Source organism: Cyanistes caeruleus, chromosome 37 (assembly GCF_971803275.1).
Source record: "Cyanistes caeruleus chromosome 37, bCyaCae1.hap1.1, whole genome shotgun sequence".
In the NCBI taxonomy this organism is placed as follows: Eukaryota; Metazoa; Chordata; class Aves; order Passeriformes; family Paridae; genus Cyanistes; species Cyanistes caeruleus.
This window is the reverse complement of record NC_141738.1, coordinates 139,520-166,773: the sequence shown is the minus strand read 5'-3', so window position 1 is coordinate 166,773 and position 27,254 is coordinate 139,520. Positions and strand designations below refer to the sequence as shown.

Here is a 27,254-nt window from a genome sequence, read left to right as displayed (position 1 = left end):
GACGGGTGTCTCTGTATTCACCTCACTAACAAAGGATTGTCCCTTAAAAACAGAACCCTGCTACATATCCATAAATTCTCACACATATCCATAAATTCTCACACATATTCATAAATTCTCACATATATCCATAAATTCTCACACATATTCAGACATTCTCCTTAGGATCTTTGGTATTCTTCTGTTTAGTTTTCTCTTGCCCCCTTCCCAATAGATCAATCTTCTTGGCACCATCGAGATTTACATTCTCTGATACCAGGAATGGAATAAATTCCTCCCCCCAGAGTTCTGGGCACTGTTGTCCTCATCTGGATAAGAGAGTTTAAAAATGCAGGAGTTCTCTAGTTATTTTTTTCCTCAGTCTTTGGGTTATACAAACAAAAGCAGTTTTTATTTTAATACTATGCCATAACCTAACATATATGCATTATACTACTATTTCTAAATTTCGTCAATAAAAGAAATAAAGAAAACTATATTAATACAACAAAATTTCTCATTCTTATAACATTCATTTTAATATCTGCGAAAAGCCAGCAATATAAAAAGTATCTATAAAAAGGTGGAAGGATGAAAATGAAACATTTCAAGGAGCGCTTGGGAATGGACGCACAGGGAACAGGCAACCTACGAGCCCATGCTGGGCCAGGCGAACACGGCCCTGAACGTGGATTAAGAAGGGAAGTGAGGTGGAATGGGCGGGGATGAGGGAGCTGGAGGCGGGTGTGGGCAGGGGCCGGCGGCAGCTCCTCCCTCCCCACGCGGCCGGATGGCCTTTGGAGCGGGAGCGGCGGCGGAGCGGGAGCGTGGTGCGGGACGGGCCCGGGCCAGGGGGGATCACCGGGGACAGGGGGGATCACCGGGACAGGGGGGGATCACCGGGACAGGGGGGATCACCAAGCCAGGGGGGGATCACCGGGACAGGGGGGATCACCGGGCCAGGGGGGATCCCCGGGACAGGGGGGGATCACCGGGACAGGGGGGGATCACCGGGGACAGGGGGGATCACCGGGACAGGGGGGGATCACCGGGACAGGGGGGGATCACCGGGGGCAGGGGGGATCACCGGGACAGGGGGGGATCACCGGGGACAGGGGGGGATCACCGGGCCAGGGGGCGATCACCGGGGACAGGGGGGATCACCGGGACAGGTGGGGATCACCGGGACAGGGGGGATCACCGGGCCAGGGGGGGATCACCGGGCCAGGAGGGGATCCCGGTGACGGAGCCCCCCGGGCAGAGCCCCCGCGGTGCCGGTGGCGGGGCTGTGGCAGGGGCCGCTCCAAGGGCGCGGTGCCGCAGGCGCTGCCCCGAGCGCGGCGCTGGCGGAACGGCGCGGCCCAGGGCGGAGCGGCCGGGCCGGGCGAGGCGGCGGCGGGAGGACGCTGAGGCCGATGGCGGCGCGGCCGAGCCGGGGCCGCGGGAAGGGCCGTGGCGGGGCGGCCCCGGGGGGGTTTTCCCCTGGCGGCAGCGGCGCCGGCTCCAGCGCCGTGCCAAGGGCTGCTGTGCTGCCGGGGCCCGGCTGCAGCCGCAGGGAGCGGCCCGAGCTGCAACAGCGGCTCTGGGCCGGCAGGGCCGCAGCAGCAGCAGCAGCAGCAGCAGCAGGAGGAGGAGGAGGAGGCGGCAGTTCCCGGGCCCGGGATGAGCGCTGGCATGTATTATCTGAGCGGAGCTGATGTCTCTGACCGCTTTAGCTCTAGAATTACTCTGAGGCCCGGGAAGGCCCCGCTGGCCGTGGCAGTGGAGCTTTTGGCGGCGCTGGGATGGAGTGGCCACGGCAGAGTGTGAGGCAGCTTGAGGAGAGGGGGCCCAGGGTGGGCTGTGGCCCATTGGCAGCTGGGGCAGGTGCAGCTGTGGGCTGAGGCCTGGGCTTTGTGGGCACGAGGGGCTGTGGCGTGGCCCCAATTGCACGCTGTGGGAGTTGGTGGCCAGGTGCATGTGGCAATGTTGCCTGCTCGGGCTGTCCCTGAGCCCCCGGCTGCTGTCAGAGCCGTGCAGGTTGTGCGTGTGCAGCTGGGCTGCCGCAGCTGCAGCTGGGAGTGTGCAGGAGGCCAGGGGCACCTCTGCTCAGCCTGGCCCTAAAGCTGCAATGTTTTGTGCTTCTCCCAGGTTGCTCCGCTTGAGCCTGGGACCTTGTGGCCAGCCCAGAGTTGTGATGGAGCGTTTTGGAGCGTCCCCAGGGCTGCAGGTCGGAACCTGGGGTGCGACAGGTGAGGTTTTGGGTTGAGCCGGGTGCTGCAGATTCGGGTGGGATGTGACAGGTGAGGTTTTGGGTTGAGCCGGGTGCTGCAGATTCCGGTGGGATGTGACAGGTGAGGTTTTGGGTTGAGCCGGGTGCTGCAGATTCGGGTGGGATGTGACAGGTGAGGTTTTGGGTTGAGCCGGGTGCTGCAGATTCGGGTGGGCTGTGACAGGTGAGGTTTTGGGTTGAGCCGGGTGCTGCAGATTCCGGTGGGATGTGACAGGTGAGGTTTTGGGTTGAGCCCGGTGCTGCCGAGGTGCTGGGCCCTGCCAGAGGTTTGGGTGTGCAGGCAGATGGATGTGCAGCCCCTGGGAAGCTGTTGCTGGCTGTGTGCTCAGGGACACGCCGCTCCCTGTGGCTGTGCTGGGCTCCTGTCCCCTCTGTGGCATTGATTTGGGGGGTGGGGGAAGGAATGGGGCCAGGGCCTCCTGTTAGTTTGGGTCCTTTTGTGTCTGTAAAACCCAGATTGTCCCTGTTTGCCACCCACACCTTCCTTCGAGGGAATGAACAAACAGGCAGAGACCTGAGCAGGTGGGGAGAAGCCAAAGCCATCCATGGCTATTTCTCCTCCGGAGGGGGCAGCCTTCCTTCTTCCCACCCTGGAAAGGTGTGGAAGTCCCTGTTTTTTGGGAAGCTGGCAAAGCTGTTTCCTGTCAGAGGTACAGAGGAGGTCTCTGCACTTGGAGCAGTGTGAGGAAAGGGACTCTGTGTGGAGAAGCTGGTGGAGAGCAGTGTGCTGTGGCAGGGATCCCGGGCCTGGGGCAGGGGGAGGAGCCCCAGCTGCTCTTGGGAGCAGCAGCAGGAGGGGATGGTGGGATTATTAAAATTATTTTTATATTGGGATTATTAAAATTTTTGGAGGAATGCCTGTTGCCCTAATTGAGGTACAAACGGGACCGTAAACCAAAGTCTGTAGCACAGATTTTATTTAAATGTGCTAGAAATAGAAGAAGGGGGGAGGTGCTGGGTGGTAGAGAAAGGTGGTGATAGATGAGGTAGAATATATCAGTAGTCCATGGCTGCCAAGGACATCCCATTGGGCCTGTCCATCTGGTGATCTTGGTGGTGAGGATCCCGCCATGGGTTCAGTGGATAATTATCCATTCCAGCCAGGTGGGAATCCCCAGGCAGGTGGACGAGGGAGGCAGCGAGTTTGACAGAGTCTGGCAACAGCTCCTGGATCTGTTGCATCACGTGCAGCGCTCTGGTGAAGGCCTGAAGGAATGAAAATGAATCTGGAGGAGCTTTGGGGGTCTTTGATGGTTTCTAGCCCCTCCTCAGCTGCCCCTCAGGTGTGTGTGGCCTTCCTGGGCTCAGGGTTTTAGAGCTGAGTCATTTTGTGTAGGAGAGGATGGGTGGGTGTTCAGTGCCTGTGACCAGAAGTTGTGCCGCACAGCAAAAACCTCTCGGGGGAGTGTGTGAAAAGCTCATGGGACTGGGTCTGAGGGCCATGGGCTCTGCCACCCCAGACCCAACCAAAGGTGTTTTCCATGAAAGCTGCTGAGTTTTGCTTGGTGGGGGATCCTTTCTTCTCCCTCAGCCTTGTTCACTTCTCTCGACTTGAGATAATTGATCAGTGTCCCATTTCTGCATCTCAGGTTCCCTTTTAGGTGGCTAAAGTCAGAGTCCAAAGTTCCCCTCAGGCGGCGTCCTTGGGGCGGGGGGGCTTTAGTGGTGGCCGCTTTTTTATAAAGTTTTGGCACGATGGGCAAGAAGAAATCCTTCCGAGCGAACTTTGAGCCTCACCGGGGACAGGGGGGGATCACCAGGACAGGGGGGATCACCGGGACAGGGGGGATCACCGGGGACAGGGGGGGATCACCGGGCCAGGGGGGATCACCGGGACAGGGGGGATCAACAGGGACGGGGGGATCATCGGGACAGGGGGGATCACCGGGGACAGGGGGGATCACCGGGGATAGGGGGGGATCACCGGGGACAGGGGGGGATCACCGGGACAGGGGGGGATCACCGGGACCGGGGGGGATCACCGGGGACAGGGGGGATCACCAGGCCAGGGGGGGATCCCGGTGACGGAGCCCCCCGGGCAGAGCCCCCGCGGTGCCGGTGGCGGGGCTGTGGCAGGGGCCGCTCCAAGGGCGCGGTGCCGCAGGCGCTGCCCCGAGCGCGGCGCTGGCGGAACGGCGCGGCCCAGGGCAGAGCGGCCGGGCCGGGCGAGGCGGCGGCGGGAGGACGCTGAGGCCGATGGCGGCGCGGCCGAGCCGGGGCCGCGGGAAGGGCCGTGGCGGGGCGGCCCCGGGGGGGTTTTCCCCTGGCGGCAGCGGCGCCGGCTCCAGCGCCGTGCCAAGGGCTGCTGTGCTGCCGGGGCCCGGCTGCAGCCGCAGGGAGCGGCCCGAGCTGCAACAGCGGCTCTGGGCCGGCAGGGCCGCAGCAGCAGCAGCAGCAGCAGCAGCAGGAGGAGGAGGAGGAGGCGGCAGTTCCCGGGCCCGGGATGAGCGCTGGCATGTATTATCTGAGCGGAGCTGATGTCTCTGACCGCTTTAGCTCTAGAATTACTCTGAGGCCCGGGAAGGCCCCGCTGGCCGTGGCAGTGGAGCTTTTGGCGGCGCTGGGATGGAGTGGCCACGGCAGAGTGTGAGGCAGCTTGAGGAGAGGGGGCCCAGGGTGGGCTGTGGCCCATTGGCAGCTGGGGCAGGTGCAGCTGTGGGCTGAGGCCTGGGCTTTGTGGGCACGAGGGGCTGTGGCGTGGCCCCAATTGCACGCTGTGGGAGTTGGTGGCCAGGTGCATGTGGCAATGTTGCCTGCTCGGGCTGTCCCTGAGCCCCCGGCTGCTGTCAGAGCCGTGCAGGTTGTGCGTGTGCGGCTGGGCTGCCGCAGCTGCAGCTGGGAGTGTGCAGGAGGCCAGGGGCACCTCTGCTCAGCCTGGCCCTAAAGCTGCAATGTTTTGTGCTTCTCCCAGGTTGCTCCGCTTCAGCCTGGGACCTTGTGGCCAGCCCAGAGTTGTGATGGAGCGTTTTGGAGCGTCCCCAGGGCTGCAGGTCGGAACCTGGGGTGCGACAGGTGAGGTTTTGGGTAGAGCCGGGTGCTGCAGATTCGGGTGGGATGTGACAGGTGAGGTTTTGGGTTGAGCCGGGTGCTGCAGATCCCGGTGGGATGTGACAGGTGAGGTTTTGGGTTGAGCCGGGTGCTGCAGATCCCGGTGGGATGTGACAGGTGAGGTTTTGGGTAGAGCCGGGTGCAGCACATTCCGGTGGGATGCGACAGGTGAGGTTTTGGGTTGAGCCGGGTGCTGCCAAGGTGCTGGGCCCTGCCAGAGGTTTGGGTGTGCAGGCAGATGGATGTGCAGCCCGTGGGAAGCTGTTGCTGGCTGTGTGCTCAGGGACACACTGTTGCCCTCAGAATTCAACCTTCTGTTCTCATTTTTATAGTTTCTAGCTACTTTCCCAGAAAAGTAACTAGAAACATAGATGTTTATATATGCTATTAAAGAAATGTCTTTTGATGGACATTTCTCAGGACCAGTGTGGTTGGGAAGGTGGTAACCTAACCATCCAATCCCTGGTTGTTGTCAGGAATCTATAAATACTGAAACCACAGAATAAATCACTCTCTTTTTCCTATCACACATTGAGCTGTGTCTGTGTGAATCATTTCATGTCCAACAGCGACAACACGCCGCTCCCTGTGGCTGTGCTGGGCTCCTGTCAGCTCCCAAGGTGCTGATTTGTGGTGGGGGGAAAGAAAAGGGGCCAGGGCCTCTTGTTAGTTTGGGTCCTTTTGTGTCTCTAAATCTGGGTTTTTCTTTTGGTGCTGTATTTTCTGCAGGAATTTGAGCATTCCTTTGTTTTTAATAAAACTATTTTTTGTTTCATTTTTGCATCCTGGGAGATAAATGATCATCCTGTGGAGCGGAAGGAGAGCTCAGGAAGGAGGAGGGACGGGGGGAAGGTGCTTCTAAATCTTGTTTTACTTCTTGATATCCTGTGATGTTTTTTGGCTATAACTTCAGTTAATTTTCCCAAATTAAGTCTGTTCTCCCAGTGATCAGTAAGAGATTTCTCCCTGTGCTTATCTCAAGGCACAAACCTTGCCTTATATTTTCTCTCCCTGTTCAGCTGAGAAGAGCAGGAATAAATCAGCTTTGCTGGGTGCCTGTCATGCAGCCAGCATCAGATCACAAGATGGACCCTGTGATACTGTGTGGCCTTGTGGTTTTCTATTTCTTGTGATAATTGTGTGCATCTACAGGGAGGCAAAATAGGGGATCCCGAGCCTCTACATCCAAAATATTCCCATTTCCATATGGGTGTGTCCCTGCTAACAGAGGTACCATGCTCATAGAGGTACCCTCTATTCCTGGGAGAAGTGAATCCTTTCAGAGGTGCTGCCAGCACCAGGCAGGACCCCCACAGACCCTTCCAAACATAAAACTTCCAGCATGGAGCATCTTTCCCTGGAAGGGCTGAGGCTCTGGACTTGGCTGGGGTTGAGACCAGGCCTGGGCTGCTCTGGTGAGCCAACAGCTCCAGCATGAAGCCAACAGCTCCCACATCCCCATCTCCAGGGCCCCTCAGTTCCCAGCACAGCCTTTCCAGAATTCCCCTGGAGCTGACCCCAGCCTCAAACCCAACATACTCAGGTGTCACACTTGTGTCAGACCCCTCGGCTGAGCGGGCAATGCCCTGAGCCCTCTGCCTGGGGCACCAGGAGCCCGGCACCGGGGCAAACGGGCAGCTGGGAGGGCAGCAGGGCTGGCCCATGGCAACAGCTGCGTGCCTGGGCTCTCCAGTCTCTGCAGGCACCGGGCAGCCCTGGGCAGCGCTGCCCCTGGGACACCAGGGCTGGCCTTGGGGCAGCGCTGGGCTAACCCAGCTCCGGCCCATTGCCGGCCCTGCAGCCCCAAACTGCTGCAGGTTGCCAGGGGAAGATCCCCTGGCCGGCCCCAGCGTCCCAGCCGGGGCCAGCGTGTCCTGCTGGATCAGCCCAATCCCGCTGTGCTCAGCTGTGCCAGCCATGGGCTGCCAGGGGCTCTGTGGCAGCAGGGCTGTGGCTCCAGGCTGGGCTGGCACTGGCACACAGCTCCCACTGCAGCCCCCAGGGATGGCCCTGTCCTGCCCTTGTCCCAACACTGTCCCTGAGCAGGGTTTGACCCTCATGCTGGAGCCCAGTTCAGGATCCCTCCTGGAGCAGGAACCCCTCAGGACAGGTCCCCACAAGGGTTGGGCACAGATGCAGCTGTGGCCACCTGTGACCTGTGCCAGCACCTTCTCGTGCAGATCCCATCCCTTCCTCTGGAGCAATTCTGGGCCACGCACTTCAGTGAGATTTAGGTGCTCGTGGAGGCCCAACTGCTGGAGCCTTTTCCTGATGCCACAGGAGTTGAGGGCATGCCTCTTTATCATGGAATAAAGGACCCCAGGAATCCTGAGGTGCTGGAAGGGATCCGTGGCCCAGAGACAGAACCCCCTCCCCAGATCAGGGACTGGACCCCACACCTAGGTCGGGGATTGAATTCTCACTCCAGGTCAGGAGCTGAGTGACCTGAGATGACCATGACCATGACATGAGCGATAGTGGTAGTGATAAGGAGATGACCATGGGATCATTGGTGACAAGAGATGACACAACCATGAGGTGCCTGTGACAATGAGATAACCACAACATGAACAGGAGACAGCCATGGTGTGACCATGGCACAACCCTGACCCAAATTCATCTGAGTCTCAGGAGGACACCCAAGGTGTTCCAGGCAGTTGTTCAGCCTGACCCCATGACCTCTGTTTTTGGTTTCACTGGATGCTTCATCCCATCCCACCCCATCCCTGCCCACGTGTTCATATTGCCCAGGTTGGGACATCTCAGCATCTCCATGGGAGATCGGGTCCAGCACTTCAAGCAACACTGGGACCAGAACCACAAGGACCATTTGGAGCTGCCATACCCTTTCTCGCCCCAGGGATGACCTTGACCTCATCCTGATTTTGTGCTCTCTCCCTTCCCTGTTCCCAGTTCACCACAGGACAGGGGGAATCACCATCAGCTTTTAGTACCCCCCAATAAAAGTTTTATCTTTGAGCCTCCCCAGGTCCCATCTGGGACCCCCCAGCACCCAGGGGGCCCCTCAGACTCTGGGATCCCCTAGGTCCAGCACTCAGGGGACCCAGCCCCCTCAGCCCCGCTGCGGCCGCAGCTTCATCTCGGTGAAGGGGATGGAGACGTTGAAGCCTTTCCAGGGGAACCAGTGGATGCCCTGTGGGGAAGGGGGGGTCAGAACCCTTGAACACTTCCAGAGACACCCATAAATCCCCATAGACTCCTACAGACCATAGAGACCCGCACAGATCCTATGGATCCCCATAGACCCCCCCAGACCTTCATGGGTTCCCATGGGTACTCATGGACCCTTACAGATCTCTGTACAGACCCCAGAGACCACAGACCCCTACAGGCTGTGTAGAATCACATCGACCCTATAGACTCCTGTAGACCCCCACGGACCCCTATGGACCCTCAGAGACACCCACAGACCCTCACATAGGTTCCCTCATACACCCCCATAGCCCCCCTATCGTCCACCCAAAGGCCCCCTAGACCTCTCTACCCACTCCCATAGCCCCCCCAAGCCTCCTACAGCCCCCTAAAAACACCCAACAGCCCCTTTCAAAGCCCCCTCAGACCTCCCCAAATTCCCTCATAGCCCCTCCATACCCCCCGATCCCCTTCTCTGTGGTACCTGGTGGTCTCGGGGGGTCCCGTAGCGCCCGTTCAGGTTGGCGTAGTGGCAGTTTCGGTACCACCAGGCTCCCCCGTAGGCCACGGCGCAGGGCGGGGGGCGGGGGCGCCCCGAGGGGTCCCGGCGGTCCCGGGGGTCCCGGGAGTCCCGGTCCTTTGTCGAGAAGGGACTGCCCGAGTGGTAGGAGAGGGCATCCCCTGCGAGGGAACGCTGTCAGCCCCCACAAACCCACCAGGAAACACCAAAACCCAGCAGGAACCCCAATACCCCCCAAAACGCTCCAGGGAGTCCCAAAACACCCCAGGGACCCCAAAACCCCACCAGGAACCTCCAAATCCACCAGGAACTCCACAGACCCCTGCCAGGCAGCGGATCTGGGATCCCAAACACCGCCAGGGATCCCAAACACCAGCGGGACCCACAGAATTCCCCAAGGTCCGAACCCCGCGCACCGGCGGTGCCGCTGAACGCTCCCACTCGGAGCCGATATCGCTCCTGGGCGCTGCCGACAGCGAAGTCGCGATAGAGAGCGAAGGCGGAGTCGCGGGCAGTCCGCAGGTCAACGCGCAGCTCCGTCGGGGTCGCGGTCGTCAGCTCGTGCAGAGCCTCGTTGCCTGCGCCCCAAAATCGTCCGGCACCCCCAGAGATCCTGCGAGCCCCCCGAGTTCCCCCGTCCCCCCAAATCCTGCATGGAGACCCCCCCCTCCCCCCAAACTCCCGGAGACCCCCCAAGTGTCCCCTGGAGCCCTCGAGCCTGCCCTGAACTCCCCCGCGGAACTCCTGGAGACCCTCCAAGTCCTTCCCTGGGACCCCAAAACCAGACCTGAATATTTGGGGACCCTCCAAGTCCTTCCTTGGGGCCCCAAAACCAGACCTGAATATTTGGGGACCCTCCAAGTCCTTCCCTGGGACCCCAAAACCAGACCTGAATATTTGGGGACCCTCCAAGTCCTTCCTTGGGGCCCCAAAACCAGACCTGAATATTTGGGGACCCTCCAAGTCCTTCCCTGGGACCCCAAAACCAGACCTGAATATTTGGGGACCCTCCAAGTCCTTCCTTGGGGCCCCAAAACCAGACCTAAATATTTGGGGACCCTCCAAGTCCTTCCTTGGGGCCCCAAAACCAGACCTGAATATTTGGGGACCCTCCAAGTTCCTCCAGACCCTTGGGAGAAACCTCCGGACTCCTTCGTCAGTGCGTTGTTCCCTGCACCCCAAAACCTGCTTCCCAATGGCCTGGCCCTCCCCTGGATCCTACGAGTCCCCTCTCGGACCCCTGGGGAGCCCCCAGGTTCTGGGTCCCCCCCGCTGCAGCCCCAGGAGCTGGCTCTCCTCAAAAGCTCCCCCTGTCCCCCAAACCCCCGGGGTGCCTCCGTTGGCCCCACGTCCCCTCAGATTTTTATGGCTCTCCGCCAGTCCCGGGGTCCCCCCGACCCCCAGGGACCCCCCGACCCCCAGGGTCCCCCCTTACCGAGCCAGAATTCGCCGCTGACGTTGCCGAAGCCGCGGGCGTACGAGTCCCACCCCCGCCAAAAATCGGTGCCCCCGTCCTGGCGGCGCTGGAACACCTGGGGGGGCGTGGGGAGGGGGTTCAGGGGCAGCCGAAACCTCCCTGACCCCCGCCCCCCACCCCTATTTCTCTCCCACAAACCCTACAGAAGGCTCCCAGCCCCTCCCAGTGCCCCCCCAGTTCCCCTTCCAGTGCCCCCCACTGCTCCCAGTGCCTCCCAGTGCTCCCCAGTGCTCCCAGTGCCCCCCTCTGCTCCCAGTGCCCCCCAGTGCTCCCCAGTGCCTCCCAGTGCCTCCAGTGCCCCCCAGTGCTCCCAGTGCCCCCCAGTGCCCCCAGTGCCCCCCAGTGCTCCCAGTGCCCCCCAGTGCTCCCAGTGCCCCCCAGTGCCCCCCAGTCCTCCCAGTGCCCCCCAGTGCCCCCAGTGCTCCCCAGTCCTCCCAGTGCCCCCCAGTGCTCCCAGTGCCCCCCAGTGCCCCCCAGTGCTCCCAGTGCCCCCCAGTGCTCCCAGTGCTCCCCAGTGCCCCCCAGTGCCTCCCTGTGCCCCCCTCTGCTCCCAGTGCTCCCAGTGCTCCCCAGTGCCCCCCAGTGCCCCCCAGTGCCCCCAGTGCTCCCCAGTGCCCCCCAGTGCCCCCAGTGCTCCCCAGTGCTCCCAGTGCTCCCCAGTGCTCCCAGTGCCCCCCAGTGCTCCCAGTGCCTCCCAGTGCCTCCCAGTGCTCCCAGTGCCCCTCAGTGCCCCCCAGTGCCCCCCAGTGCTCCCCAGTGTCCCCCAGTGTCCCCCAGTGCTCCCAGTGCCCCCCAGTGTCCCCCAGTGCTCCCAGTGCTCCCCAGTGTCCCCCAGTGCTCCCAGTGCCCCCCAGTGCTCCCAGTGCCCCCCAGTGCTCCCAGTGCTCCCAGTGCCGCCCAGTGCCCCCCTGTGCCCCCCAGTGCTCCCAGTGCCCCGCAGTGCTCCCAGTGCTCCCCAGTGCCCCCCAGTGCCCCCCAGTGCCCCCCAGTGCCCCCCAGTGCTCCCAGTGCCTCCCAGTGCTCCCAGTGCTCCCAGTCCTCCCAGTGCTCCCAGTGCCCCCCAGTGCCCCCCAGTGACCCCCAGTCCTCCCAGTGCTCCCAGTGCCCCCCAGTGCCCCCAGTGCTCCCAGTGCTCCCAGTGCCCCCCAGTGCCCCCCAGTGCTCCCAGTGCTCCCAGTGCCCCCCAGTGCTCCCAGTGCCCCCCAGTGCCCCCCAGTGCTCCCAGTCCCACCAGTGCTCCCAGTGCCCCCAGTGCTCCCAGTGCTCCCAGTGCCCCCCAGTGCTCCCAGTGCTCCCAGTGCTCCCAGTGCTCCCAGTGCCCCCCAGTGCTCCCAGTGCCCCCCAGTGCTCCCAGTAACCCCCAGTGCCCCCCAGTGCTCCCCAGTGCCCCCCAGTGCCCCCCAGTGTCCCCCAGTGCTCCCAGTGCCCCTCAGTGTCCCCCAGTGCTCCCAGTGCCCCCCAGTGCCCCCCAGTGCCCCCCAGTGCTCCCAGTGCCCCCCACTGCTCCCAGTGCTCCCAGTGCCCCCCAGTGCCCCCAGTGCCCCCCAGTGCTCCCAGTGCCCCCCAGTGCTCCCAGTGCCCCCCAGTCCTCCCAGTGCCCCCCAGTGCTCCCAGTGCCCCCCAGTGCCCCCCAGTGCTCCCAGTGCTCCCCAGTCCTCCCAGTGCCCCCCAGTGCTCCCAGTGCCCCCCAGTGCCCCCCAGTGCTCCCAGTGCCCCCCAGTCCTCCCAGTGCCCCCCAGTGCTCCCAGTGCTCCCCAGTGCCCCCCAGTGCCTCCCTGTGCCCCCCTCTGCTCCCAGTGCTCCCAGTGCCCCCCAGTGCCCCCAGTGCTCCCAGTGCCCCCCAGTGCCCCCCAGTGCCCCCCAGTGCTCCCAGTGCCCCCCAGTGCCCCCAGTGCTCCCAGTGCCCCCCAGTGCTCCCCAGTGCTCCCAGTGCCCCCCAGTGCTCCCCAGTGCTCCCAGTGCCCCCCAGTGCCTCGCAGTGCTCCCAGTGCCCCCCAGTGCCCCCCTCTGCTCCCAGTGCCCCCCAGTGCTCCCAGTGCCTCCCAGTGCCCCCCAGTGCCCCCCTCTGCCCTCCTCTGCTCCCAGTGCTCCCAGTGCCCCCCAGTGCTCCCAGTGCTCCCAGTGCCCCCCAGTGCCCCCCTCTGCCCCCCTCTGCTCCCAGTGCCCCCCAGTGCCCCCAGTGCTCCCAGTGCCCCCCAGTGCTCCCAGTGCTCTCAGTGCCCCCCAGTGCTCCCAGTGCCCCTCAGTGCCCCCCAGTGCCCCCCAGTGCTCCCAGTGCTCCCAGTGCCCCCAGTGCTCCCCAGTGCCCCCCAGTGCTCCCAGTGCCTCCCAGTGCTCCCAGTGCTCCCAGTGCCCCCCAGTGCCCCCAGTGCTCCCAGTGCCCCCCAGTGCTCCCAGTGCTCTCAGTGCCCCCCAGTGCTCCCAGTGCCCCTCAGTGCCCCCCAGTGCCCCCCAGTGCCCCGCAGTGCTCCCAGTGCTCCCCAGTGCCCCCCAGTGCCCCCCAGTGCTCCCAGTGCCTCCCAGTGCTCCCAGTGCTCCCAGTGCCCCCCAGTGCCCCCCAGTGCTCCCAGTCCCACCAGCCAGCCGCCGCCGTCGGTCTCCATGTCACAGAAGACGCTGAGGGGCCGGGCCGGGTCCCCCCGGAGGAAGATGAGGGTCTCCCGCGAGGGTCCCGGCCCGTTCAGCTGCTCCTCGGCGCAGTCCCGGGGGTGCGGGTGCGGGAGGGGGGCTGGGGGGACATGGGGGTCCCCTCAGACACCCCAGGGGTTTCTGGGGACACGGGGGTGCTGGTGCCCGCTCCCCGAAAGGACACGGAACCCCCGACTCAATAACAGCCCCACCCCTATGCAGGGACCCAGGGGGTTCCCCACCCAATAACCCCCTCGGGACCCAGCCCGCACCCCAATATTCACCCCCACAAGGGACCCACCCCTCCCAAAAGGACACAGGCACCCCCCAAAAAAGGACCCGGGGTACAGGTGCCCCCCAATGGGTCTCCCCCTCTCCAGTGACCCAGCTGCCCATGTCTCAGCCCCCCAAAACGACATTCCCTTCCCCAAGGACCCAGCCCCCCCAAAACGGACCCAGGTAACCGGGTGCCTCTCTCAAGGATCCACCCTTGCCCATCAACCCAAAGCCCCCCAAGCACCAGAGTAAGGCCCCCCAAAGGACCCAGATCCCCAGGTACCCCCTCACTCCAGGACACGAACACCCAAAAGATCCAGGTGTCTGGTTCTGTACCATCCCCCACCCCACCAAGAACCCCCCCTCCTACAAAAGGACTCAGGAACTTGGGTGCCCCCCCACACCACAACCCAACCCCTCCCCCGGGTATCCCCCTCCCATGGACCCACCCACACCCCAAAAGCACCCGGGGGTCCCCAGGTGTCCCCCAAAGTTGCAGCCCTCCACCCAAGCTACATAGCTTCCCCCACCCCCCACAATAGCACCCAGGGGTGCAGGTGCACCCCCCCAGTGATTCCTCCACGCCCTCTAGCTCCCCCCACTCACGAGTGTCAAAGGTGGCCTCCAGGGGGGCTGTTTGGGGGTCTCCCCCTCGGCCCCACAACCGCACCCCATAGCGTCTCGCCGGCTCTAGCCCCCACAGCTGCCGCGACGTCGCCTCGGGAGGCAGCCACAGGGTCTGGGGGCACGAGGGGTATTAGGGTCTCTGAGGGGGACAGTGGAGTCCCCAGGGAGGCATATGACATTTTGGGGTCCCCTGGAGGCGTATTGGAGTGCCATTACTGAAGGAGGGTAATGAGATATCCTGGGGTGATATCGGGGTCCTCAAGGGTGTTACTGGGATAGCTGAAGGAGTATTGGGGTTCCCAGGGGGGTACTGGGGTCCCTTAAGGAGATATTGGGGAGACACTCTGGGTGTTCCCCGGGTTTTTAGGCTCCTTTGGGGGGCTGTTACCTGCTGGGGTCCCCCAGGGGGGCCATACATCAGCTCATAGCCATCAGGGGGGGTGTGCGGGGCGTCCCAGTGCAGCCAGGCACTGCGGGGCCACACAGAGCCCACCCAGAGGGTCCCTGGGGCACCTGGGGAAGGATACACTGCTGACACCTCAAATGGCCCAGCTGACACCCCAAAATCCCCCAGTGATACCCCAAAAAAACCCCACTGTTGCCACCCCAACCCTCCCCTCCCCGCTGACACCCCAAACCCTCCCATGGGCCCCCCAGCCCTGCCCACACACTGCCCCAGATCCCCCTCATTTTCCCCAGACTCCTAAGACCCAGTCACTCTCAATCCCCTGTTTCCCCCACTGCCTGCCAGACCTGTTTCCTCCAGTTCCTCCCAGTCCCTGATCCTCCCAGTTCCCCCTAGGCCCCTGAGTTCTCCCCAGTGCCCAGTTTCCCCCCAGTCCTCACCAGTCCCCAGCTCCATCCTAGTCCCCAATCCCCCTCTGACCAGTTTCCCATCACCCCAATCTGTCTCCCTCAGACCTGTTTCCCCCAGACCCTTCATCCTCAATTCCCTCCAGTTCCTCCCAGCCCCAGTTCTCCCAGTGCCTCACAATCCCCTCCCAGTTGCCCCCAGGCCTCTGAGCCCCCAGCTGCCCCCAGTTCACCTGTCTCCTGTTTCCCCCACACCCCCCAGTTGTCCCAAGTTGTCCCCAGTTCTCCTGCCAGTTCCTCCCAGTGCTACATTGCCCCTAATCTCCAGTTCCCTGCAGTCCTCTGGCTACCCCCAGCTCCCAGTTTCTCCCAGTTCTCCCAGGTACCCACAGCCCCAGTTGCTCTCAATCCTCCTCTACTCCCAATTCCCCACTGTCCCTCCCTGGTCCCCACTGAGCTCTCCCAAGTCCCCCCCAGTTCTCAAACTGCCCCCAGTCACCCCAATAACTAATGCCCCATATTCCTCCAGTTCCCCCAAATTCCCAGTCTCTCCCAGTTCACAGATCCCCACAGCTACCAAGTAGCTCCCAAATTCTCTTCAGTGCCCAGTTGCTCCCTGTCTTTGCCAGTCCTCAGCTCCACCACAGCCCCAGTTCTCCCCAGTTCCACCCATTCCCCAGCTTCACCCAGTTTCACCCAGGCCCCAGATTACCCCAGGCCCCCGTTCTAGCCAGTCTAGCTCCGAGCTAGCCAGCTGCTCTGAGTTCCTCTCAGTCCCCAGCTGATCAGGGTCCCTCCAGGGGTTGCACTCCCCCTTATCTCCAGTCCCTTTCAATCCCTGGTTGCTTCCAGCTCCCACTTTCCCCTAAATTCCCCAGTCCTCAGTGCCCCCCAGTCCCCTGAGCTTCCTGGTCCCCCTCATTTCTCTGGCTCCCCCAGTACAGCCCAGTTCCTCCCAGCTCCCCCTGGGCTCCACACCCAGCCCTGTCCCCACTCCAGCTCCATTCCCTGAGGGGTCCTGGGGGAGTCCCTGCAGCCCCTCACCAGTGGTGGTCTCAGTGGAGACGTGGTCAATCCTTTTCCCATCCCTCAGCCCGTAGAGGTGGAAGCGGTACCGGTGGGATGGGGACAGCCCCGGCACCGTCACTGAGCGAGACCCACCGTCGATGGGCAGGGCCTGGGGCTGGCCTTGGGCATCCCGGTACTGCAGCATGAAGGAGTCAAAGGGGCCCTTGGGGACACTCCACTGCAGCTGCACAGAGTCAGGGGTGATATTGGAAACCCTCAGATCGCTCAGCACTGCCTGTTCCAGGGAGACCTCAGATGGGGTGACCTCAGTTGGAGGGTCTTTTCCTTTGGGGTCCTCAGGTTGGGGCTCCTCTGAGGGCAGGGGCAGCTCCTCTGTCTTGGCTGTGGCTGCAATGGAGACAGGATGACGATGCATGTGAGAATTCATGTGTCCATCCATCCATCCATCCATCCATCCATCATCCATCATCCATCCATCCATCCATCCATCCATCCATCCATCCATCATCCATCCATCCATCCATCCATCCATCATCCATCCATCCATCCATCATCCATCCATCCATCCATCATCCATCCATCCATCCATCCATCCATCCATCCTTCCATCCATCATCCATCCATCCATCATCCATCCATTCCTCATCCATCCATCCATCCATCCATCCATCCATCCATCCATCATCCATCCATCCATCCATCATCCATCCATTCATCATCCATCCATCATCCATCCATCCATCCATCCATCATCCATCCATCCATCCATGCATCCATCCATCCATCCATCATCCATCCATTCCTCATCCATCCATCCATCCATCCATCCATCATCCATCCATCATCCATCCATCATCCATCCATCATCCATCCATCCATCATCCATCCATCCATCCATCCATCCTCCACTGATCAACCAACCAACTCAGAGGCAACTCAGAAGCCCTCCATCCATCATCCATCCATCAACTGATCCATCCTCCATCCACTCACCCCTGTACCTCTCTGTACCCTTCAGGCACCCACATGTTCCTCCATCACTTGATCTCTCCATCTCTCCCTCCACCCATCATCCTTCATCCCTTCATTCATCCTCACCCCTCGGACCATCCTCCTCACCTGTGACAATGTCGGTGGAAACATGGGCAATCTTTTTCCTTCCCCTCAGCCCATAGAGGTGGAAGCGGTACCGGTGGGATGGGGACAGCCCCGGCACAGTCACAGAGCGAGATTCCCCATCAATGGGCAGGGCCTGGGGCTGGCCCTGGGCATCCCGGTACTGCAGCATGAAGGAGTCAAAGGGAGCCTTGGGGACAGTCCACTGCAGCTGCACAGAGTCAGGGGTGACACTGGAGACTCTCAGCTCCTTCAGCACTGCCTGCGCCAGGGTGGGTGCAGATGTGGGGACCTCAGTTTGGTGTTTCTCATCTTCGGGTTCCTCTGAGGGCAGGGGAAGCTCCTCTAGCACAGTTGCAGCTGTGGTGGAGAGGGAATGATGATGGACATGGGTATCCAAAGATCCGTCCATCCATCCATCCATCCATCCATCCATCCATCCATCCATCCATCCATCCATTATGTTTCACCTACCCACCCATCCACCCACCCTTAATCCTCTGACCTTCCCTGTCAGCTATGACAATCTCAGTGGAGACGTGGTCAATCTTCTTCCTGGCCCGCAGCCCATAGAGGTGGAAGCGGTACCGGTGGGATGGGGACAGCCCTGGCACCGTCACCAAGCGCAACCTGCCATTGATGGGCAGAGCCTGGGGCTGGCCCTGGGCATCCCGGTACTGCAGCATGAAGGAGTCAAAGTGGCCCTCTGGGACAGTCCAGTGCAGCTGCACAGAGTTGGGTGTGACACTGGAGACCTTCAGCTCCCCCAATACTGCCCGTGCTGACAGGGTCTCAGATGGAGCCGCCTCAGTTGGGGTGTCAATTGAGGATGGGGGCAGATCCTCTGGGTCAGCTGCAGCAACAATAGAGAGGGGACAATGATGGGTGTGGGCATCAGTATGTCCATCCATATGTCTGTCCACCACCCACTCAACTATCTGTTATCCATCATGCATCATTTCTTCCCAGTCACTTCTCACCCTTCCCTCCTCACCTGTCCTTGAGCACCAATTGACCATTCAACCACTGACTCTTCCATGACCTTACTCACCAGCATCTGCCATTACCCACATCTTCATCATCGTCATAATCAACATCATCTTGATTCATTTAATATTCACCTCCATCCATCCATCCATCCATCCATCCATCCATCCATCCATCCATCCATCCATCCATCCATCCATCTATCCATCCATCCATCCATCCATCCATCCATCCATCCATCCATCCACCCACCCATCCATCCATCCCTTCATCACTCCACACTCCCATGGCCCCAGCCATCTCTCCATCTCCAGGCTGTCTCCAGTTTCCCTGCCCAATTCCATCCATTGTTCCTTCCCCTCCATATCACCATTTACAATCTGACAGTCACAAGTCACAGAAAATGTCTGCTCAATGGATACTTGCCATCATCAATGATTGATAACCCACATCATCCATCTCCCATGTACCCAGCCCTCCATCTACCCTTTCACTATCTATTTCTGCAGGAACCCAATGATGTTTATGTCCATCCTTCTATTCAGGAGTCCATCCAAACCTCCAGGCATCCTTCATAATCCACCTTTTTCTCCAACTTTCCATCAATCTCTCCTTCCCTACTTCCATCTCCCCAACCCTTCCACCCTCTGACCTTCCTCCTCACCTGTGACAACATCGGTGGAGACGCGGTCAATCCTCTTCCTGCCCCGCACTCCATAGAGGTGGAAGCGATACCAGTGGGATGGGGACAGCCCAGGCACTGTCACCGAGCGGGACCCCCCATCAACAGCCAGGGCTTGGGGCTGGCCCAGGGCATCCCTGTACTGCAGTGTAAAGGAGTCAAAGGAGCCCTCAGAGATGCTCCACTGCAGCTGCACGGAGTTGGGTGTGACGTTGGAGACCCTCAACTTCCCCAGTGCGACCTGTCCCTGGTCGACCTCGGTTTGGGGCTGCTCAGGTTTGTGATCTTCAAGTTGGGGCTCCACTGAGGGTATGGGCATCTGCTCTGGCACTGCTGCATCTGTGATGGAGAGGGGATGATGATGGGCATGAGAATCAACACGTCATTGAACCATCACTCCATCCATCCATCCATCCATCCATCCATCCATCCATCCATCCATCCATCCATCCATCCACCATCATCCATCATGCATCCATGGGTCCACACATCCCTCTACTCTCCATCCCTCTGGCCTCCACATTCCCACCCCCATCCCAAGCCCCAGAAGCACTTCCCAGGCTCCCCAAACTTGAAGGACTGTCTGAGAGCTTTGATGCACCACAAGTGCAGAAGGGACTGAGCCCCCCTCACCTGTGATGACATTGGTGGACGCATGGTCAACCCTTTTCCCATCTTGCAACCCATAGAGGTGGAAGCGGTACTGATAGGATGGGGACAGCCCTGGCACTGTCACCGAGCGGGACCTGCCATCAATGGGCAGGGACTGGGGCTCGCCATGGACATCCCGATACTGCAGCATGAAGGAATCAAAGGGGCCCTTGGGGACGCTCCATTGCAGCTGCACAGAGTCAGGGGTGACACTGGAGACCTTCAGCTCCCCCAGCTCTGCCCATGCTGGTGGGGCATCAGATGGGATGACCTCAGGCTTGGGCTCCTCTGAAGGCAGGGGCAGCTCCTCTGGCTTGGCTGCAGCTGTGATGGAGAGGGGATAGTGATAGGTCTGGGAATCTGGTTGTCCATCAACAAGTCCATCTATCATCCACCCAATCACCATCCATCCATCCATCCACTGTCCATCCATTGCCATTCCATTCTTCTTCCATCATCCATCGTTCATCCATTTTCCATCACCCAGCATCATCCATCCATTATCACAGCCATCATAATCATCAGCATAATCATCTGTCTATCCATCCATGCCTCTACCTTGTTAACACTCCCACACATCCTCCACTACCAAGCTGGAAACTGAGGAGAAGTGGAGCCATCTGGGAATGGAGGGATCAGTGATGGGTGATGGATAGATCATGGATCTGTCCCGTTAAATAATGATGATGATGATGATGATGGTGCATGTTGGCTAATAGGCCAATGGAAGGGTCAGTGGTTGATTGGATGATGCTGGTGTCAGTGAACACTGAATGGCATGTAGGGAGGTGATTAGGATGGGATCCTTTGATTGCTCCATCTCTCCATCCCTACAACCACCTCTCCAACCCTTTCACTTTCAGACCTTCCCCCTTACCTGTGATAATGTCAGTGGAGACACGGTCGGTCCTCTTCCCATCCCTCAGCCCATAGAGGTGGAAGCGGTACCGGCGGGATGGGGACAGCCCTGGCACCGTTATGGAGCGAGATCCCCCATCAATGGGCAGGGCCTGGGGCTGGCCCTGGGCATCCCGGTACTGCAGCATGAAGGAGTCAAAGGGGCCCTCAGGGACGCTCCACTGCAGCTGCACAGAGTCGGGGGTGACACTGGCAACTCTCAGCTCTCCCAGCACTGCCCGCACCAGGGGGACCTCATTTTGGGTATGCTCAGGCTGGTTGTCATCAGTTGGCAGGGCTTCAGTTTGGGGCTCCTCGGAGGGTGAGGGTGGCTCCTCTGTCTTGTCTGTGGCTGGTATGCAGAAAGGATGGTGATGGATGTGGCTGTCCATGCATTCATCCACATATCCATCCATCATCTACCCAACAATCCCTATACCCACTGTCCATAACTGCTATCCATCCATCATTCATCAATCCTACCACACACCCAACACCCAACCCAACACCTCACCCAATACGTATATTATTGATGGTCATGGATTGTTGATGGCTGATGATGAATCATGAGGGATGATGACGATGGATGATGGTGGGGGGTTCAATTGGTCAGTGGTTGAATGGATGATGCCCGACTAGAAAAGTCCATGATGTCGTTTAGGGGTGGGATGTGAATAGAAACCCATGATTCATCCAGCTCTTGATGTCTCTGCCTCTCCATCCCTCCATCTATCGCTCATCCCTTCTTTCCTCTGATTTTCCCTCTCACATGTGATGACATCGTTGGAAACATGGCCAATAATTTTCACTCAGTGCATCCCATAGAGGTGGAAGCGGTACCAGTGGGAGGGGGACAGCCCCGGCACCGTCACTGAGCAGGACCCACCAGCGATGGGCAGAGCCTGGGGCTGGCCATGGGCATCCTAGAACTGCAGCATGAAGGAGTCAAAGGAGCCCTCAGGGACACTCCACTGCAGCTGCACAGAGCTGGGGGTGACACTGGAGACCCTCAGATCCCCCAGCATCGCTCATACCAGGAGTTCATCAGATGTGGTTAACACAGTTTTTGGCTTCTCCTGTTTGGGCTCCTCTGAAGGCAAAGGTTCTCCACAGGCTGCATTGGAGGGGGGATGGTGATGGGCATGAGCATCCATGTGTACCTCCAAATGTCTCTCCCACCACCAACTAATCCATCCATCCATCCATCCATCCATCCATCCATTCTTGTATCACGCACTCAACATCCAACGTAAACCCCTAGATAATTCCATCTCCAACTCTCTGTCTCTTTCTTCCCACATCCCTCTACACCTTCACACCTCCAATCTCCATTTCTCATGGACATTACTCATCTTCCATTATCCATCATCGAATCCGTCCTTGATGGATAGAGGAGGAGGGAAGCATGGATGGATAGATGGATGCATGATAATTGATGGATGATGGAGATACGTGGTAGATAAAGATAATAGATGATGATGGATAATTGATGGTTGCTGAGGCTGATGGTGGATGATGGAAGGAGGAATTCAATAGGTTGGTGGAAGGGTTGATGGTGGATCAGATGGTGCTGAGTCAATGGTAGCCCACTGGTGGGTATGTGATGGGCATGGGATCCCTTGATGCCCTCATTTCCTGATCCTTCCAGAAGGTCCCTTTCACCTTCTGCCTCACCTGTGACAGTGTCGGTGGAGACACGGTCAATCCTTTTGCCTCCACGCAGCCCATAGAGGTGGAAGCGGTACCGGCGGGATGGGGACAGGCCTGGCACTGTCACCGAGCGAGCCCCGCCATCGATGGGCAGGGCCTGGGGCTGGCCCTCAGCATCCCGATACTGCAGCATGAAGGAGTCAAAGGAGCCCTTGGGGACAGTCCACTGCAGCTGCACAGAGCTGGGGGTGACGCTGGAGACCCTCAGCTCATCCAGTACTGCCTGTGCTGGAGTGGCCTCAGATGGTGGGGCCTCAGTTTGGGGATTCTCATCCTGCGGTTCCTCTGTGGGCAGGGGCAGTTCCTCTGGCTCTTCTGCTGCTGTAATGGAGAGGGGATGGTGATGGGTGTGTTCATCCAAACATCAGTCCACAACCTACCAACCAATCAACTCATCCATCAATCCACACTTCCATATTCTGGATCATTCATTCTGGCATCCATCCATGCATCCATGCATCCATGCATCCATGCATCCATGCATCCATCCATGCATCCATCCATCCATCCATCCATCCATCCATCCATCCATCCATCCATCCAGCCATCCATCCATCCATCCATCCATCCCTTCCTCCAGTCACCCATTCCTCCATCCCTTGATCCCTCCATCTCTTCAAACATTCATTATAATTCATCTACACATCCATCCCAACTTCCTTCCCCTGACCATCTCCCTTACCCGTCATGGCCTCGGTGGAGACGTGGTCAATCTTCTTCCTTCCCCTCAACCCATAGAGGTGGAAGCGGTACCGGTGGGATGGGGACAGCCCTGGCACAGTCACAGAGCGAGATTCCCCATCAATGGGCAGGGCCTGGGGCTGGCCATGGACATCCCGGTACTGCAGCATGAAGGAGTCAAAGGGGGCCTCGGGGACGCTCCACTGCAGCTGCACAGAGTCAGGGGTGACACTGGAGACCTTCAGATCCCCCAGTACTGCACGTGTTGGGAGTGCCTCCGCAGAGGGGGACTCAGTTTTGTGTTTTTCATGCTGTGGTTCCTCTGTAGGCAGGGGCAGTTCCTCCAGCTTCTCTGCGGCTGCCATGGAGAAGGGATGGAGATGGATTTGTCCATCCAAGAGTCCATCTACCATCTACCAACCAACTAATCCATCCATCCATCCATCCATCCATCCATCCATCCATCCATCCATCCATTCCTCCCATGACATATACACCAAACACAACCCCTTAGACAGTTCTGCCTCCATATCTCTATATCTTTCTTACCATATCCCTCCACATCTTCACTCCTCCCTCCTCCATTTCCCATGGGAAATATTACATTTATCCATCATTGGAGTGAATATCCTTGATGGATAGTAGATGAGGGAAGCATGGATGGATAGAAGGACGCATGATAATTGATGGATGATGGTGATGGTTATACATGGTAGAGGAAGATGATGAATGGTGGATAACTGATGGTTGCAGCGGCTGATAATGGATGATGGATGATGGAAGGTGTTAGTCAAAAGGTTGATGGAAGGGTCGATGGTGGACCGAGTGATCCTGAGTCAATGGTTTCTCGCTGGTGGGGATGTGATGGGCATGGGATCCCTTGATGCCCTCATTTCCTGACCCTTCCAGATGGTCCCTTTGACCTTCGGTCTCACCTGTGACAGTGTCGGTGGAGACACGATCAATCCTTTTGCCTCCACGCAGCCCATAGAGGTGGAAGCGGTAGCGGCGGGATGGGGACAGCCCTGGCACCGTCACTGAGCGAGACCTGCCATCGATGGGCAGGGCCTGAGGCTGGCCCTCAGCATCCCGATACTGCAGCATGAAGGAGTCAAAGGGAGCCTTGGGGACAGTCCACTGCAGCTGCACAGAGCTGGGGGTGACGCTGGAGACCCTCAGCTCATCCAGTACTGCCTGTGCTGGAGTGGCCTCAGATGGTGGGGCCTCAGTTTGGGGATTCTCATCCTGCAGTTCCTCTGGCTCTTCTGCTGCTGTAATGGAGAGGGGATGGTGATGGGTGTGTCCATCCAAATATCAGTCCACTACCTACCAACCAATCATCTCATCCGTCAATCCACACTTCCATATTCTGGATCATTCATTCTGGCATCCATCATCCATCCCTCCATCCATCCATCCATCCATCCATCCATCCATCCATCCAGCCATCCAGCCATCCATCCCTTCCTCCAGTCACCCATTCCTCCATCCCTTGATCCCTCCATCTCTTCAAACATCCATTATTATTCATCTACACATCCACCCCAACTTCCTTCCCCTGGCCATCCCCCTTACCTGTCATCGTCTCGGTGGAGACGTGGTCAGTCTTTTTCCTTCCCCTCAGCCCATAGAGGTGGAAGCGGTACCTGTGGGATGGGGACAGCCCTGGCACAGTCACAGAGTGAGATTCCCCATCAATGGGCAGGGCCTGGGGCTGGCCCTGGGCATCCCGGTACTGCAGCATGAAGGAGTCAAAGGGGCCCTCGGGGACGCTCCACTGCAGCTGCACAGAGTTGGGTGTGACACTGGAGACTGTGAGCTCACTGAGCACTGCTCGAGCGGGGTGTGCCTCAACAGTGGGTGCCTCAGTTTTGGGTTTCTCATGCTGTGGTTTCTCTGTAGGCAGGGGTAGTTCTTCTGGCTTCTCTGCGGCTGCCATGGAGAGGGGATGGTGATGGATGTGTCCCTCCAAACATTCATCTGCCATTTACCAACCAACTAATCCATCCATCCATCCATCCATCCATCCATCCATCCATCCATCCATTCTTCCACTTTTTCACTCCTCCATGATCTCCATCCATCCCTTCCTCCAGTCACCCATTCCTCCATCCCTTGATCCCTCCATCTCTTCAAACATTCATTATTATTCATCTACACATCCATCCCAACTTCCTTCCCCTGACCATCTCCAAAAGACGTGGTCAGTCTTTTTCCTTCCCCTCAGCCCATAGAGGTGGAAGCGGTACCGGTGGGATGGGGACAGCCCTGGCACCGTTACAGAGCGAGATTCCCCATCGATGGGCAGGGCCTGGGGCTGGCCCTGGGCATCCCAGTACTGCAGCATGAAGGAGTCAAAGGGGCCCTCAGGGACAGTCCACAGCAGCTGCACAGAGTCAGGGGTGACACTGGAGACCCTCAGGTCCCCCAGTACTGCTCGTGCTGGGAGTGCCTGAGTTGCAGGTGCCTCAGTTTTGGGTTTCTCATGCTGTGGTTCCTCGGTAGGCAGGGGCAGTTCCTCTGGCTTCTCTGTGGCTGCCATGGAGACGGGATGGAGATGGATGTGTTCATCCAAACATCCATCTACCATCTACCAACCAGCTAATCCATCCATCCATCCATCCATCCATCCATCCATCCATCCATCCTTCCATGCATCCATCCATCCTTCCTACCACAAATACACCCAACACAACCCCCAAGATAGTTCCACCTCCTCTCAGCCTCTTTCTAACAATAAACCCTCCAAATCTTCACCCCTCCCACTTCCATTTCCCATGCACAATCTTCCATTACTCCATCATTAAGGCGAATATTCTTGATGGATAGAGGATGAGGGAAGCATGGATGGATAGATGGATGCATGATAATTGATAGATGATGGTGATGGTTATATATGGTAGAGGAAGATGATGCATGACTGATAATAGATGGTTGCTGCGGCTGATGATGGATGATGGATAACTGATGGTTGCTGCGGCTGATGATGGATGATGGAAGGTTTTAGTCAAAAGGTTGGTGGAAGGGTTGATGGTGGATCAGATGGTGCTGAGTCAATGGTTGCCCACTGGTGGGTATGTGATGGGCATGGGATCCCTTGATGCCCTCATTTCCTGACCCTTCCAGAAGGTCCCTTTCACCTTCTGCCTCACCTGTGACAGTGTCAGTGGAGACACGGTCAATCCTTTTGCCTCCACGCAGCCCATAGAGGTGGAAGCGGTACCGGCGGGATGGGGACAGGCCTGGCACCGTCACCGAGCGAGACCCGCCATCGATGGGCAGGGCCTGGGGCTGGCCCTCAGCATCCCGATACTGCAGCATGAAGGAGTCAAAGGAGCCCTTGGGGACAGTCCACTGAAGCTGCACAGAGCTGGGGGTGACGCTGGAGACCCTCAGCTCATCCAGTACTGCCTGTGCTGGAGTGGCCTCAGATGGTGGGGCCTCAGTTTGGGGATTCTCATCCTGCGGTTCCTCTGTGGGCAGGGGCAGTTCCTCTGGCTCTTCTGCTGCTGTAATGGAGAGGGGATGGTGATGGGTGTGTCCATCCAAACATCAGTCCACTACCTACCTACCAATCAACGCATCCACGCATCCATGCATCCATCCATGCATCCATCCATCCATCCATCCATCCATCCATCCATGCATGCATGCATCCATCCATCCATCCATCCATGCATCCATCCATCCATCCATCCATCCATCCATCCATCCATCCATCCATCCATTCCTCCATTCCTCCACCATTCCATCCCTTCCTCCAATCACCCATTCCTCCATCCCTTGATCCCTCCATCTCTTCATGCATCCATTTTTCTTCATCTACACATCCACCTCAAATTCCTTCCCCTGGCCATCCCCCTTACCTGTCATCGTCTCGGTGGAGACGTGGTCAGTCTTTTTCCTTCCCCTCAGCCCATAGAGGTGGAAGCGGTACCGGTGGGATGGGGACAGCCCCGGCACAATCACAGAGCGAGATCCCCCATCAATGGGCAGGGCCTGGGGCTGGCCATGTGCATCCCGGTACTGCAGCATGAAGGAGTCAAAGGAGCCCTCAGGGACACTCCACTGCAGCTGCACAGTGCTGGGGGTGACACTGGAGACTGTCAGGTCCCTCAGCACTGCTCGTGCTGGGAGTGCCTCAGCAGTGGGGGCCTCAGTTTGGGGTTTCTCATGCTGCTGTGGTTCGTTTGTAGGCAGGGGCAGTTCCTCCAGCTTCTTCTCAGCAGCTGCAATGGAGAAGGGATGGTGATGGATGTGTCCATCCAAACATGCTTTGACAAAAACACATCTACTAACACATCAGTCCATCCATCCATCCATCCATCCATCCATCCATCATCCATCCATCCATCATCCATCCATCCATCTTCCATCACTTCCATCCATCCATCCATCCATCCATCCATCCATCCGTCCATCCATCCATCCATCATCCATCCATCCATCATCCATCCATCCATCCATCCATCCATCCATCCACTGTCCATCCATTGCCATTCCATTCTTCTTCCATCATCCATCGTTCATCCATTTTCCATCACCCAGCATCATCCATCCATTATCACAGCCATCATAATCATCAGCATAATCATTTGTCTATCCATCCATGCCTCTACCTTTCTAACACTCCCACACATCCTCCACTACCAAGCTGGAAACTGAGGAGAAGTGGAGCCATCTGGGAATGGAGGGATCAGTGATGGGT

The 27,254-nt window shown here is 58.8% G+C and overlaps 1 protein-coding gene, 1 long non-coding RNA gene and 2 other non-coding genes across 6 annotated transcripts in view; 3 read left to right on the top strand and 1 right to left on the bottom strand.

The window, feature by feature from the left end:
• The first annotated feature begins 708 nt into the window (after nt 1-708).
• On the top strand, nt 709-5,828 carry LOC147647444 (uncharacterized). 3 transcript variants are annotated; one of them, XR_015281534.1, is made up of 3 exons: nt 709-809; nt 2,110-2,210; nt 5,163-5,828. It is a non-coding gene; the product is annotated as an uncharacterized LOC147647444 (long non-coding RNA). The 3 variants fall into 3 exon arrangements; XR_015281535.1 differs by lacking the exon at nt 709-809 and adding an exon at nt 1,284-1,651; XR_015281536.1 differs by lacking the exon at nt 709-809 and adding an exon at nt 1,658-1,784.
• LOC111922315 (small nucleolar RNA SNORD45) lies at nt 1,634-1,717 on the top strand. The gene has a single exon (XR_002860473.1). It is a non-coding gene; the product is annotated as a small nucleolar RNA SNORD45 (small nucleolar RNA).
• LOC111945367 (small nucleolar RNA SNORD45) lies at nt 4,687-4,770 on the top strand. Its single transcript, XR_002871622.1, has one exon. It is a non-coding gene; the product is annotated as a small nucleolar RNA SNORD45 (small nucleolar RNA).
• A 2,403-nt stretch (nt 5,829-8,231) lies between the features above and the next one.
• Nucleotides 8,232-27,254, bottom strand: part of LOC111936808 (tenascin-X-like) — a 31,926-nt gene continuing 12,903 nt past the window's right edge. The window contains exons 16-34 of the mRNA XM_086871730.1: nt 26,413-26,775; nt 25,699-26,055; nt 24,122-24,478; nt 23,482-23,817; nt 22,548-22,904; nt 21,830-22,186; nt 20,136-20,507; nt 19,241-19,582; nt 18,590-18,946; nt 17,444-17,791; nt 16,942-17,298; nt 15,838-16,209; nt 14,369-14,493; nt 13,960-14,092; nt 13,026-13,177; nt 10,408-10,504; nt 9,389-9,550; nt 8,937-9,133; nt 8,232-8,453 (exon numbers count right to left, since the gene is read on the bottom strand). Of these exons, the coding sequence (XP_086727856.1) occupies nt 8,373-8,453; nt 8,937-9,133; nt 9,389-9,550; nt 10,408-10,504; nt 13,026-13,177; nt 13,960-14,092; nt 14,369-14,493; nt 15,838-16,209; nt 16,942-17,298; nt 17,444-17,791; nt 18,590-18,946; nt 19,241-19,582; nt 20,136-20,507; nt 21,830-22,186; nt 22,548-22,904; nt 23,482-23,817; nt 24,122-24,478; nt 25,699-26,055; nt 26,413-26,775 (5,222 nt within the window). The 3' untranslated portion in view covers nt 8,232-8,372. The remainder of the gene's footprint in view (nt 8,454-8,936; nt 9,134-9,388; nt 9,551-10,407; nt 10,505-13,025; nt 13,178-13,959; nt 14,093-14,368; nt 14,494-15,837; nt 16,210-16,941; nt 17,299-17,443; nt 17,792-18,589; nt 18,947-19,240; nt 19,583-20,135; nt 20,508-21,829; nt 22,187-22,547; nt 22,905-23,481; nt 23,818-24,121; nt 24,479-25,698; nt 26,056-26,412; nt 26,776-27,254) is intronic.